This window comes from Empidonax traillii, unplaced genomic scaffold (assembly GCF_003031625.1).
Source record: "Empidonax traillii isolate 1590-97213 ecotype Southwest subspecies unplaced genomic scaffold, ASM303162v1 scaffold419:size1009643, whole genome shotgun sequence".
Lineage (NCBI taxonomy): Eukaryota > Metazoa > Chordata > Aves > Passeriformes > Tyrannidae > Empidonax > Empidonax traillii.
Genome location: NW_020955612.1, coordinates 169,900 through 184,725, shown reverse-complemented (window position 1 = coordinate 184,725; position 14,826 = coordinate 169,900). Strand labels below are relative to the sequence as shown.

The window sequence follows — 14,826 nt, the reverse complement described above, 5'->3', positions numbered from 1 at the left end:
TTAGTTCATTCAACCAGTAGATTTCCTCTCCTTGGCAAAGAGCTTATTTTACCCCAAAAATCTCTTGCCTGCTACAAAAACAGTGTTTGTTTATTCAGTGCAGCCAGTGAAAGGTGTACTCTGCAGAAACCCAAAGTAAAATTAGCTTGCACTCAGCCTTGTAATTAAATCTTATATATTAGACACGTAAAAAGTGAGTCTTCCCCAGTTTAAAGCTGCAGGATGACATTAACTAAACGTTATTACAAAAATACACCCAGAAACCTCAGACTGTACAAATGCTGTGCCCTGAAAGGAAAGACTTAATTAAGTTGCCAATTTAAGATTACGAGGAGGGAAAGCACAGCATCTCTTTAACAGGTTGATTCATACCCTGTACAATAATTCACTTTCAAACGCCTGTAACTCTATCAGTTGGCAGCTTTTGGGCTGAACTTCCTCAGCAGGGTGAAGGACTTGAAGAGCTCAATGTTTTCTCTCCCACTTCTTTTAGAGAAGATTTTGAAAAGCTGTTGTAGCATCCCCTCAAACTTCTTAGCCTGGACATTCTGCCTGTGAAGGACAGAGCCTTCACCACTCCTGCACCAACAGCCTAAATTTAACAGGCAGACCTCAGGAAAGCTTAACTTGTACCAAACCTGAAACACAGTTTTCACATTTATTTCCAAAATCTACTGCAAGCACTATCACTGAAGTGCCTGAATATTCAGCTTAACATACTGAATATATTTAATAACCTGTTTTCAGCTTTTCTGTTTCTTGTTATAACTCCTCAAAGACAGCTATAAGAAAATATTTCACAAGGTAGAACTGCTTAGTTAAATAAAAATCTTACTTCTCAAGATACGGCTCAGTTGTTTCATTGTGCAATCTCAGATTAATCAGAACTCTATGATAAGACATTTTTATTTCCCCCCAGCTTCAGTTAAATGTGAAAGGGCATCATTATCTTGTCCCCAGCAGGTGAGGTATTAAGACAACAATCTGTACTTCTGTGGCTCCACTGCCATTGCAAAAACTAAACCAAAAAAGCTTTAAAGTTTTATCTTACCGTGCTAAGATGGTCATGAAAAAACCCTCTACACCCATATTTGATATTTGGTTGCATAAGGGTAACCTAAGTATCCTCTGAAGGTAAAACATCGATCCTGGAAATTGCAGCTGAAATTCTTTTATATACTCACTTTCCCTTATGACCTTCCAAAAGGAGCCTCCATGACCAGTGCAGCAGAATTACAGTTCCTTTCAGGAATTGTAACCTAGACTGAAAAGCTTAAAACAGTAGCTAAACAGAGCAACTTTAGTTTCTGACTCTTACATGAGCAAAAACGCCTTGGGAAGGAAATCTGAGAAATAACAAATCTACTCAGGTCTGAATGGAAACCGGAGTTTTGATCAAATGAGGAAACTTGGACTCAATTTTCAGTTCTCCAAGATGGATACAAATTTATCATGACTGGAGTTTCAAGGCAATTTTGTTCTTTTTGCCACTTATTTCATTTCACAGTTAATTTTAGAGAGAGTGCACCAGTGGGTATTTGCTGTTCCTCTGGAGAACATTCTTTATGTCAGTGGTAAGAACTGATATCACATGAAGCCAGGTCCCAACACATCCTTTAATTCCAGCAGGTCACAGCAAAGAGTATTTCTTCCCTTTTAAATAGAAAATAACTACACATTTCACTTCAAACTACCAAGTCAAGCCCAAAGCTTATTCTAATACACAAGTTAGACCAAGAAGCTTCTACTGTCCAGGGGTAAACAGCTGTAACTGAACAAAACCGAAAAAACTGCTTCACAAATTGGCCTTGGGACTCTTTATAATCAGCAAGAAAACAATTTGAGCCTGGTTCCTTGTTTCAAAAATCATGGCACGTGGGTCAAAAGCATCTGGAAGGTCAGAAGCATTTCAGAACCATTGACCATGTGGATATGCTGTGTGTGTACACATGATGGGAATTATGTGTTTAATCACATTATATTAGGCTTGGCAGCTTTTCTCCCCCCTTTAAATCAGGCCCTGAATGAAGAACACTGTGGGACACTAAAATTACTACTGGTTTCTCACAGCAAACTATTTTTTTCTATTTAAGTACAAAGCATGTAAAATTCAACCAGTTAATCTCGACAAAGTTCATAGCCCAGCTGAGTAAAGGAAGTATCAAACTTCAGGAACAAAGAGATTACAGTTTAAGAGGTCTCAGTGACCACAACAAGTCATCTGGAATTCAGGTGTGAGAGCTACTGATACCTGCAGAAGTACCAAAAATTGGATACACGTTTCCTTAATTTTATGTAACTACCAACATCTTAAGGTATCAAACAAAAGCTACATTAAAAAAAAAAAAAAAGCACACTGATCACTTTAATGTCTTAGTTTAAATAACACTAGATTAGCCTGGCAACAAAACCAATGCATATTAAACACATTGATCTGGTTTTTAGATACTCAGGAATGTCATTTACTAATAATTACTCCATAAAGCTGAGTCAGTCATAACAACACCGTTTCTCCTGTCACCTTGGTGTAACTAATGCAGCAACATCTCCAGATTTTAACATGTCCCAAAGCCCAAGATGTGTGTTTATTTATCTCAGAGGCTGGTGATTTATAGCATCTCATAAATTAAAAGCCCTCATCATTATAAAAGTGAAGTATTTAGCTGTAAGGGCACTAGCAGGGGTAACAATTTAAGCACTTCTCCAGAAATCATGTGGGAAAACAATTTCCTAGCAAACTGATACTGCATGTAAAACCCGAAGTGTTTGTGAGGTTTAACAGGTATTTTCTTGCTGAAATTCTGTCTTACCACATACAGAGAGTACCCAGAATCAACTGGGGTTACAGACACTTTAACGAAGTATTGAAACAGTTTCATGAATGCTTAAAAGATGGTGTTTTGTTTGTATAATTGTTGGAGAAATATGCTCCAACTTACCTAAATAGGGAATACAAGGAGTCATCTTCAAGCTACTGATATAGTCTCTAAGCCTTTTGTAATTATCTTCTTTACTCATCACATACTCCAACTTGTCAAAGGTGGCTTTATCCTTCCGGCTCAGTAACTAGGGAAAGAAAGAAGGGAAAACCAGGTAAGCTTAAATTTGACCATTATGATTACTCTTTTATCCTTATAAGCACAGATTTCCACTTGTCCATTGCTGTTGTTATTGGCTGGTTTTTTTTTTTTTAATACAGCTGCCTCAAAATTACAGCATTTACTCCATCAGGACGAGCAGGCTCTTTGGATCATCTCGTGACGTGCTGACCCTGTGTGACTTCCCCCTGTGCTCACAGGGCAACTCCCACCGTGCCTCCACTTCCTGCATGGAGGCAGAAAAGTGCAGAGCACATTAAAGGTGTTTCTGTGAGGGCAAGGAAGGACCCAGTTGGCAGTTCTTCGGTTTTGGAGCTGCTTCTTTTTCAAATGATTTTTCTTCCTCTGTCTCTTGGGCTCAAAGGACGCAAAGAACACTAAAGAGATGTACCTGGGCAGAGACAATAAAAGCTAAGGCTGTCAGCTCACAGCAGCAGGAAAGGACTTGGATCCTTCTAAATTGCTGTCTGCTTTCTAGTTATAGTGTGCCAACCCTGAGCACAACCTTTCTGAAATGCAAGAAAGGAGTGATGAGGTATCAGGGTGCTGGCAGAGCGGGGCAGGACTCGCCTCGCTTCAGATTTTAATGATTATTTGCTTCCATTGCCCAAACCCTCGCTGGTCATCTACAATTCCTTGACATTAACTGGAGAGAAGTTGAGTATTCTGTTCTGTGAACTTCCTGGCAAGGTTCACAACTCTCTTCCAGTTTTGAATGGGGCAAATCACACACTAAAAACAGCATTTATTATTCTCCAGAGTTGAAAGTGTGTGCAGGCAACAGGCGAGACAAACTTGAGGCAAATTCAGACATACCGTCAGAAGACATGAATTTCATCTTTTTTAGGAACATTAGATTACCAAGCAAATATTTAATGGCTCCTTTCTACTCGAGATTCCAACCATATTAGGTGGCCTTTTTTTTTTTTTTTTTTATTTTGCAGGGGATGAATACACTTGCAGCTCTTTTCCTGACTTTGTAAGTCGAGTTGATTGAGGGTTGCTACAAATCATCTCAGAAATGAAGAATGAATCCTTCCTTGAGGAAGGTTGTGGAGAGTTACTGTGCAACTTCCTCAAATGACTCGGTGGCTCCAGGAACAGCTTCAAGTGCCTTTTCTTGCTTTTTAATGCACAGAAAGCCAAAGGCTTAGAATGATTTCTAGAATTTATAAACTGAACCTCCAGGAGAAGGACAACCACATAAGTTTGCAGTGCTGGGAGCTCTCCTGCAACTTTGAATTTGTAAAGGTTTGTGTAAGACGAGGAAAAGCAAGTGCTTGGGGTTATATGAGAAATCAAACACCTCCAGAAACGTGGGAGAAATTACCTGACATTTCAGAGGTCAGAAGGGGGGGAAAGTTTCAACACTGATACATGTGCCAACAGCAAACAAATAATCCTAACACTTGCATAACCAGGCAAGAAAAGAAACTGGGGACTCCCAGTTCTGAATGGCATCACCATGGCAGTAACTAATATAGCTGTTTGTGATTTATGGTTACAGTTACATTTATTTACAGTCACGTATAAAAAGAGATTTAAAAGTCAATTTGGCATCACAGTTATGTACAACTGTTGAGGCATCAGCTCCTTGACGTGACAACATCAGAGAAACAAAAGTTCTCCTCGAGACCATTTCATTAACATTTCCTTGGAGAGGTTTTTTGTATGGACAAGCAACGCCTTACTTAACTGTGTATTTGGAAAATGTTCCCAGAATTCCAGATGAGTATCCTAGCAGGAGTGGATTATATTCAGTTTTGGTAACATTTATCAACTGAACAACATTATCATGCAGTTATCAAAGAAACACTTTTTGTAACATCCAAGGACGTGCTGACACGTGTTCAGTGAGCACTTTCACCTCTTTTTAATGATCTATTTATATGCATCCCTTGCACAGGAGCATTTCAGTCACCTGAATATTTCTGGCACACTTCATGTCACAGCTCATCTGAAACAGCTGGAAAACTACACAATGTATGGCTGAATCAAGGATTATTTTCTAAGCTCTGAGGCCTCAATGAGCAAAAGTAATTCCTGATATTCTTCTTATCAAGGATACGATACCAAAATTAAATTAATGCCAGTCAAATAACAGATGCCAAATAAAAATGGTTCCAAACAACACTGTTCTTTCACAACTGTGCAAATGCAGAACTACAAATATACTGTCCAATGCAGTCGTAACTATGAAAATAATTCTGAAAACTCTGAGGAAAAGTGCCAGATTTAGTTATTGGTCAGAGAAACAACAAATCTCCTTATGGCAACTGAATCAAGAGTTTCTGAACATCTGCTCTCCATAGCAAAAGAAAAATTCCAACAGCATAAACCCCTAAAATGATTAAAGTATGACCCACTTTGGCATTCAGAATTTTCCAGCAACTAAATACAAAGTAGCTTCTGGCCAAATTAGAAGCCTCTGCATTTAGCACAATCTGCAGGGAACCATTTTTCAAAGGAAAATATTTCTATGCTTGAATGGAAAAAAATATATCCAAGAGGAAACTATAGACTTCAGAGGAACCAGAAGCATTATGCACGCAGCAGAATAAAATTAAAACTATCCATAATAATTACTGCATCCCTGAAAACAGGGTGTTGTGTTTTCCTAAGGATAAATGAAGAATGTTGTATTTTCCTAAGAATAACTCAACCCCCCCCCGCTCTGCTGCGCTGCTGCTCCACTCACCGCCCACGTCTTGGTCAGCCTGAAGATCGGAGCGCTCTGTAGGCCTGACACCACTGCCATGAGGGCATGGAGATTATTCAGCTCGTACAGTTTCTGAGGACAAAAAAAATACATATACAGCAACAACAAACAACATTCCAAGTGCTGTCAGTAATGGCTGCAGAATAAATAATATAAAAATGAGGAAATCTGGCAAGTTCTTAAATGAAGAGTTACAGTGAACTGCTGTGCTGTCCAGACCACTTTTATGGCACCTCCTGATTTTTTCATTACAGTATCTACATGGGTTTGAATGAGACTGTACTACCTGTTTCATAGCCCACTGAGAACCCTTAAAAATACCTATACAGACGCAGATCTTGAGTAATATATTACAAGTGCCAGAAATTTTCTGACATTCAAGCCCAACAAATTCCTTTCATAGCATTCGACAGCATTTTAAAACTTCACATGCCAGAAAGGATAACCCAGTGGCGAATGATGTCATCGTGGCAGTACTTCAAGCTTATGCAGCTACCAAGGCTCTGCAACAAAGCACCCAGATAATACTGTTGCAGGATGAAATCAAGCAGGTAAATTCCAAAAGCCACGTACCTGGAGTGCTCCTTTCACTGAAGGACAATTTTTGGGGTAGGACAACGAACAGGTAGAAAGCAACAACTCGATCAAAACTGAGCAGAGAAGCCACGAGGGTAAAGGAATTTGCTTTAAAACTCTCTACAAAACACTGTTGTTAAGCGCTTTTTCTTACATGTTTGGAATTTTCCTCCCTTTCCTTTTTCCTTTCTCTCTGTCCCCAGAACCATCAATCTGCCTCGGCCACCTGGTACCGGCACAAAAGCTTAAAAACGGTCTGGAAGAAAATTGTTATTGAACCTCTTCTGCAATATCAATTGTTCTGACAGGCATGAGCACCCAAATATCCAAACTACATTCAGGCATTTTTGGTGGAGTGCACACAAATTGAGGTTTTACCCCTAACAAAGAGACTTTGACATAGGGAAATGGACACTCAACCACTGTACTGCAAATCCTGTTGAATACATCTGGAGCAGTCACCAAGGCAGGTCAGGATTCCAGACGGACAAAATAAGGAACCCTTCCTATTCACAAAGTGGTGGAAGTCCTTTTTTCCTGCTTGAAACTTAGCTTACCCAAGCTTTCCTGCTTAGGAGATCTTTCATGAGGTAACAGGACAAAAGCACCTGGACTAACACAATACTTAATAAATGCTGAATATCAGAGGAGACTTTCTATTCGGGAGGATGAAAGTGATACTGCAAGGATGGTTTTCTGGATAATATGTTTGGAGCAGAGCAAATGATTCTTTCTTACAGCTCCTATAGGACAAAGTACTCATGGGCATTACTCAGAAATGCTGCTTTTATGCTCAGCACCCCATGATTCTACTGACAGTGGAAGTCAGCCCACACCTACTGATGAAGTGCTTCCCTCTCCTCATCCTCTCTTGGGAGGATTCTTTGGTAACCATATGTAAAGGGCAATCAGTATTTAGTGGGGCAAGGTGGAAAGGGAGTGGATATTTGTCCTGTACCATAAGTCCTACTATTCTTCTAAATAGTCCTGCTGGTGTTTGTCCCTCCACTTACACAATAACCCCTCTCACTCACACAGGGACCCCAAACAAGGCAAAGTCCATTGTCCTAGAGGACAGTGTAGCTGATTAAAAAAGGGAAAAAAGGGTTTTCCCAGCTGCTGCCAGCATTGAAAGAGAAGTCATCACCCACAGGATAGCCTGGGAACGCTGGGGGAATGCAACCATCAGGTCCAATTAGTTCATGCATAAAGCAATATTGATGAGATACCATTAAAGGACTGTGAGCTCTACAAGGGATGTCAGCACAAAGAATTCACTGTGGAGTGGATTCACAGCTTCCCTGCAGAGAAGATCATTAGTGTGACCCTTGGCACCAATCTGCTCTGATACCAGCTCTGGGGTACGCAGGAAATCCTTCCAACAGCACTGACTGCAGAACCTTCCAGTCAGCAGCTGTTTGTGAACCCAGCCAAGGTAACACACACAGCGAGCAAGTTAAAAAGTTCATCGGTTTTGGTTACTGGGATTTTTACAACTCCCAGTTAGAGCCAAGCTCAATTATTTGTTAGAGCACGTAAGTGTCTCCAAACCAGCAGCACTCCAGCAGGCACTGCTGTCTGCCATCCCCAGGGAGCTCAGGCACCTCAGGGGCTGTGCCCAAAGCTGAGCCTGCAACCCCCAGCCCTGGCCAGTTCCATCCCAGTGCCAACCAAAGCTGAGCCCACTCGGCTTCCCCCATCTGCTCTGCACTGGGACCACCCAGGGGAGCCTCCCCCTCCTATGGAACATGGAGCACCAGGCAAAATTTGTACATGTTTGGATTTCAAATGAAAAAAAAAAAAAAAAGCCCAAACAAGAACTGATTTTTAAAAATACATGAGATGAAGCCTCATTAACTCACCAGATATCAAAGGATACTTAAGAGAGATCATTAAGAGTTTATGACCACAGCATCATTACCAAGCAAAGCCCGTGGAATCTTACAAAATTAGCTTGCTTTGCCAAAATTGACAAGATTGACAGCTCCAAAATGTTTTTTGGAATTCAAGTATGTTTTTGAAACTGTATTTATTAACTTGGTATTATTTATGCCACAAGTGGAATAAAAGATAAAAGACCCTTTCCTTCCAATGGTAAAGGCAAAACTATTTTTTATGTATATATATAGTTAATAGTTCATATATAAAAACTGTTTCTGTTCTGATTGATGCTGTTTGAACTGATTCCACACACAGTATTTCGGTTTAACGAACACTGGAAATGACACCTGGTAAATTATAGTATCTAATAAGCAACATGTCAAATAAAGCATCTTTGCATTACCTTAATTCAACTAAATCAGGTATCAGATAAATATTTCCCCATATGTATTTTTGAACTGACCAACTTAGGTATAAAACCTTTAATCTTGGTGAGCCCCTTTCCCAAGCCAAATTCTTACCTTTGCAGTTTTAATGTAGTGGCTCAAAACCTCAGCTCGTATTTTCAAAGTCTGTGCATGCAGAATCTCTCTAACAACCCAGAAGCTTACCTAGAAGGTAAAAAAAAATTCCCTTTTAAAAAATACAGAGCTTCAACACAACACACTGAATAGTTTTATTTATTTTTATAGAAGCACAATCTGGGCAAACAGCCTTGATTTCAGGCTGAGTTCCAGGGTGAGATCTCCCAGACTACAATCCAAATGGTAAGTCTTTTAAACTTCAAACAGTGCCCTCCCAGGAAAACAAAATTACCAAGACATTTAATGAGAAGTCTACAGATTGAAGGAATAGAAACACTAAAACTGAGTTATATTCGTTGGGTTTGCTTTTCCACGACCTCAAAGCTGCACTACCCAACTCTCAGGTGAGCTGAACAGCTTCGACTGCAGTTCACTGACAGTTCCAGCACCTCCAAAAACATCCATCCTGAGCAGAACTGGAACATAAGGTAGGAAGTCCTTGCTATAACCTGGTTTATAGTTTGTACTCTCATTTCTGGCTCTGCCAATCACCTGCCAGCGGACAGCACAGTTCCACACTGCTGGGTAAGTTTGACAGGATTAAATTCCCTGGGGTGTGAAATCACTGCTGTATCCAGTGTGGTATAAAGGATGGTTGCTGCATTTCATACTTACAGGAATGACTCAGAAAAACCTGTACTTTAAAAGCGTTTCGTGAACATTCTAATATTTTGTCTTCTCTGCTTCCCCTCTGCCCCCACAAAGAATGATAAAAAATAAACACCTTCATAACTGTAATAAAGCAGTAGCAAAGAATTAGCCAGTGGTAACAAATACTGCAGCTTTTATTTGTGTATTCACTACAAGTTAGGAGAAAACTGAGTTATCAAGGTACAGCATGACTGCTATTTACAAAACTACTGGAAACGGTGTAGGAAGAAAGGTACCTTCTCATCCCCAAACACCTTTCAAGCTGTCACATTGCTTTGATTTTTAAGCGATGCTAAAGAACTTCTTGTAAACTAACAGTGTGTGTGTATTCAGGTTCCTGCCCAAAACTTCAATTAAAAAAAAAAAAGTTTTTTTTTTCACTTTTTCACTTTTCACTGTTTCACTTTGTCCAGAGTGACAGCCTTAATAGAGAACAGCATGAGAGGATCCACACCCCCAAAATGATTACATTTGCAGCGAAGTGATCTGATGACAACTGGGATGTTTAAAACACAACAGCTCTTTGGAACTGCAAAATGAAAGAATGACAAGAAAACCCACAAAAAAAATCCCCACAAACATCTCCCCACATGACAAACACTTTCCTTCGGTCTGTTTGGCCAAGGCTGTGTTAGCCAGGAAAGAATTCACCATGAAGCTCAGGTTTCTGTTTCCTTTCTTTCTTCTTCATTTTCTTTGAATTTCTTTTTTTTTTTTTTTCTTTTTTAAAGTAAACTATCTCCAGATAAACTGTGTTGTCCTCACCAATAAAAAATGGCTCCCTATAAAATACACAAGTACTGAAGACATGGAATATTTGACAGCACTTCAAAATTCTGTCAAAAAAAGCGCTTAACCTCAGTTTGATGCTCTGCTGTAGTTACACAGCTTAAGAAAAAGAACTTTTTCCCCTTGACTGACCAACAAGTTTCTAAGGACATGCTTTCCCTTTGAAGATCAAAAAGAATTTAAACTTTTAACATAGATTTTTGTATCATAAAGAATCAGTTAGAGACAACACATGCCTTAAAAATTCAAATCTCTTTGATTTCAGGTTAACAGTGTCCATGTAACAGGAGAATGCTTTGATAGCCCAGACTGAGAAACACTTGCTCAAAACACAGAAGATGCTCAAGCATATTCACAAGGATGAAAAAAAAAACAATTTACTCTGTTGGTCCTGACTTCTGTGAGAGTTCACAGTGACTGTGCCACACCAGTGCCCTTGTTTATCCCAGGAAGCCTGGTTTCCATCCCAATTCCAGCCACCCCTATCCCAACACTCCCAAGCTCCTGCAGGAAAAAACAAACCCAAGCCAGAAGAAAATGCAAAACTTCCTTTGGAGCCCAGAGCCAGCCAGCCCCTTCAGTGACAGAGCAAGCAGGAGATAGAGAATTAAACCCACTTCATCACTTCCATTTCAACCACTTTCACTCTGATTTGATGTGTCTTTTACCAACACACACTGGTTTTTGGCTGGTCTTGTCTATTAACTGGTATCTTTAGACACCCCCATAATCTAATGTATTCCAAGTATTGAAAAAGAAATCATTTAAATAGACCCTTTCACTAATTCTTCATGTAAATCTTATGTATTTGCTCCATACATTGTGGTTATTTTGCTTTAACTCCTCTCTCACTGCATTGTTATTCCACCAATATCCATCAGCTGGATGACTCACAGCCTTTGAGAGCAGTTCAAAACCACATCTCAACCCTTGACATACAATTGCACGTTTATATTCTTCCCTATTAAGGTCAACCCAGAAAAACAGGCTTCACTTTAGAACATATCTGTTCTCGAATCACATCTTAAGCTTTTTTAATTATCTCATGTTTGCCTTATCTGAAATACTGGTTTTGCTATACAGGTGCTTTGAAGTTCGTAGTTGTTGCTTCCAAAACTAGTTGTGCTTTCTGTGCTAATTAGAAACCAGGTAAAATTGAGAACCTCTCTTTAATAGTTTCTCAATTTCTCTTCAAAGTATCTCCCAAGCACACTAAACCTTTTCACCACTCCATTTCTTAATTTCTGATAAGCCCAGTCAAATCCATGGAAATCCAGCAACACTACAATATTCAAGAGAAACTTCTCCTACACTTAATGTTTGCATTTGGGTTAAAAAGAGACACAAAAACCTCAAAACCAAAGCCCCAAAACCAGAGCCAGTAAAACACAAAATCTGCCTCTTGCAAGTGGGATCTTCTGCTTTAAAACTGGTCCAGTGTATTGAATCTAGCTGACTAATTTCTCTAATATTTTAAGCTCTGTGGCAGCACAGTTCCATTCTCACTTGACAAAAAACCTCAAGAAGGAGGTTTTCAATAGAGATAATCTGACAATCAAGGGAGCAATAGTGACCTTTACGTAAACAGCTACCTTAGATAAGCTACGTTTGTTTGAAACATATGACAAATGTTTATTTTCAAAAGGTAGAACAATGACCTAGTCAGTAAACTTGGCAATTGTGCCCTGACAGATTTACCAGTGTGCAAGTATACAACCCACTTTCAGAAGGAAGCGGAGAAAGGCAGAAAGTGGAGTTTAAAAATAAGAAATTACATATTTATGAACAACACTCACTAGTAAATGTGCAGATCTAGGGAGTACCATGTAGCAATGTATTCCCTGACAACAAGAGAGTCCTGGCATGGAACGATTCGATCGATTCCTCTTCCCTGAACTGGATCTGTTATTACAGGCACCACATGTAATTATCACATAACTCATGTTGGAAATACCCTACTTCATCCTCAGTGGACTGCAAACACAGAATCATTCCTGCTTCCTAAATGCTACCAGCAGTGCAATCTGCTGTGGGGAAGCTCTTAGTGATTTAATATTCTCTTTACTCGAGAAGTGAGAGCTGTTCACGGTTTTCTTTTGGCAAGTTAGGGGGGAGGAAGAGACAGATGCATAATGCATAATTTAAACCCAGGGAAATTTCAAAGGTTAACAGAAGTTTGATGAAATGTGTTCCTGCCTGAGAAGGCCAGAAGTTGCAGTGATTTTCCTGATTACTTATTTTAGGAGGACTAAGCTTTAGAACCTCCCCAGGTAAGTGGAGCAGAAACAATCCCTGTCCCTCTCCACTCCTCCTATGAACAAATCAGGTTCATCAAGGCTTTCCTTGATGCCAGAAGTGGAAGTCCTTATTCCCATGATATGTTTTCCCCTCCTTCCTTCTGACTACTGAGCACATTTTACCAATTCTTTGGCATGTCCAAAGTACCTTAAACAACAACAGCTGAAAAGTGGGGGCCTTGATGAGGTAACTGCCTGACACAGCCCTCACCACAAAAACAGCCCACAATATTCAGCAAAATTAACACCTCTTGGAAGAGACAACTGCCATGAATTCCAGCAAGTGCTGGAATCAGTGCTGTATCAATTAAATTAATATCCCAAGTATCAGTGTTCTTACACCAGTCTGTACACTCGAACAGGACCAACTCAAAAAGTTGTATTAAGAAAATTTCAACCAAACGCAAGACAACCACCACCACCACCAAAATAACACTAACAAACAAACCCCACCAAATCCTCAACCAAAAGCCCTCCAGATCTCAATAGAAGATATGGTCACAAGAAGTTTACAGTGTAACATTTTCTCTTTGGTCAAGTGGAAAATCAGGTCCAAACCCCATGGCCGGGCAAGGATTTCAGTCATCAGAAGGTTAAGACATACTCTGTGTGTTTTTGGTGAGAAGTTGTAGGATTTGGTCATATCCTGAATGTGAGCAATCATGAAAATGAGAAAGTACCCAAGAACTGACAGGGAAAAAAAAAAAAAAAACAACCTGAAAAGGTTAGTTTGGTCTGAGTTTCAGATAAATAACAAAGATGTCTGTAAGTCTGAGACTGGGTACAGAGGTTAGATCTGGAAGAGAGCTTGTAAGTTCGAGACACTATTAAACATTTACAAGAGGAGAGATGAGAGGAATAGAATTACTTCACCTGAAAGAGAAAATACAGCATTACTTAAAAAGCATTTCAGTTTTGAAACCTGGTTGGCCAACTGCATAGCTGGAGTCCTCCAGCTTTAATTGAGGAGAAAGCTAAAGTTCTATTCTCCCTTTAAAGGTTGATTTTATGCCGAGAAATGGTTAAGAAAATCATAAATCTCAGACACACTACCCGAAAAATCTTGAAACAAGTCCTGCCAAAATAATTACCTTGAAAAAATTCTGCCAAACGGAGAGTTAAAGAACAAATTTTGTACAGAAAAATCGTTCAGAGTTTCTAAAGTTTGCCTAGAATCACCTTAAAAAGGTACCCACACTGACAGCAGGCTTCTATTTCTAGGGACAAAAGCATCTATGTGAAGCAGAAGACACGAACACAGAAGGAAATTACATCTAATTACTGCTCCAGAAATCCTGCATGGTAAGCATTTAGCCTGTAATTATGATTCTGTCTTTATATAAAGGACAGCCAGCATTTACAGAGAAAATAGGCACTTTTCATCAATTACTGCTATTTAAAACAGAATCACAGCTATTTCTTCAGAACTGGCTTGGCCTTTCTATGTATCCTGCAGATAAAGTGTCTGCTATAAGGAGTTCTTTAAGTTCTCAAGTAATCAGCTGTGATCCAAAATAAAGGTGATGTGCCAGAACACTTAATCCCACCGACTTTTTAAAATGTCTACATGTAATAACGCTGGAAAAGAAATAACTCACGTGATTGAATCTTCTGGTGAAAGCAACAGCATTCGGTGCAGAACTGTATTTCTCTTTTTTATTCCAGCCACAGCTTGCCAGCTCCTGGGAGAACAAGGATGAAAATCCACTGCTTTAATTTAGTGCATAACACGTGTTCAGAGCCATGTAGAGCCATAAATCTCTTCAGTTTCAAAACAACTTCCCAGAGCGACAAATACACTGAAGTGATCCAGTTACACTCCTCCTGATTCCTCTGGCAAACTGGTATTCCACAAGTGGAACTGTTTCGAGTGACTGGATTTCTACAATTCATCTTCTGTTGAATAATTCTTGGGTAATTCACCTCTTACTGGAAGATTCCTTTTGTTACCACAGAAAATCCTGCCTTAAACGTGGATCTCAGATAGAGAGCAACGTGTTCTTCTGTTTTTAACCACCTTCTGAAGATACTTCTAAGCCTACTGAAAAGATACACCTTGTTAACTCAACCTGAGACACGTCCCATTGTTTTCATTTGGCGTGTTAGTCAGTGCCCCACTGCCCTGGCCCTGCCCATCTGAAGGCTCACACAGTGCAGACATCAGCAGCAACAAACTTGGGAATCCTTTGGCTCTGGAGAGAAAGCACATGGCACTGGACACTGCAAACCAA

The 14,826-nt window shown here is 39.7% G+C and overlaps 1 protein-coding gene across 3 annotated transcripts in view; it reads right to left on the bottom strand.

The window, feature by feature from the left end:
- Positions 1-14,826, bottom strand: part of RALGPS2 (Ral GEF with PH domain and SH3 binding motif 2) — a 96,293-nt gene that overhangs the window by 46,733 nt on the left and 34,734 nt on the right. For all 3 annotated transcript variants that reach the window (XM_027894174.1, XM_027894175.1, XM_027894173.1), the window contains 4 exons: positions 14,194-14,277; positions 8,796-8,885; positions 5,797-5,889; positions 2,940-3,066 (listed from right to left, as the gene is read on the bottom strand). In XM_027894174.1, the coding sequence (XP_027749975.1) occupies positions 2,940-3,066; positions 5,797-5,889; positions 8,796-8,885; positions 14,194-14,277 (394 nt within the window). The remainder of the gene's footprint in view (positions 1-2,939; positions 3,067-5,796; positions 5,890-8,795; positions 8,886-14,193; positions 14,278-14,826) is intronic.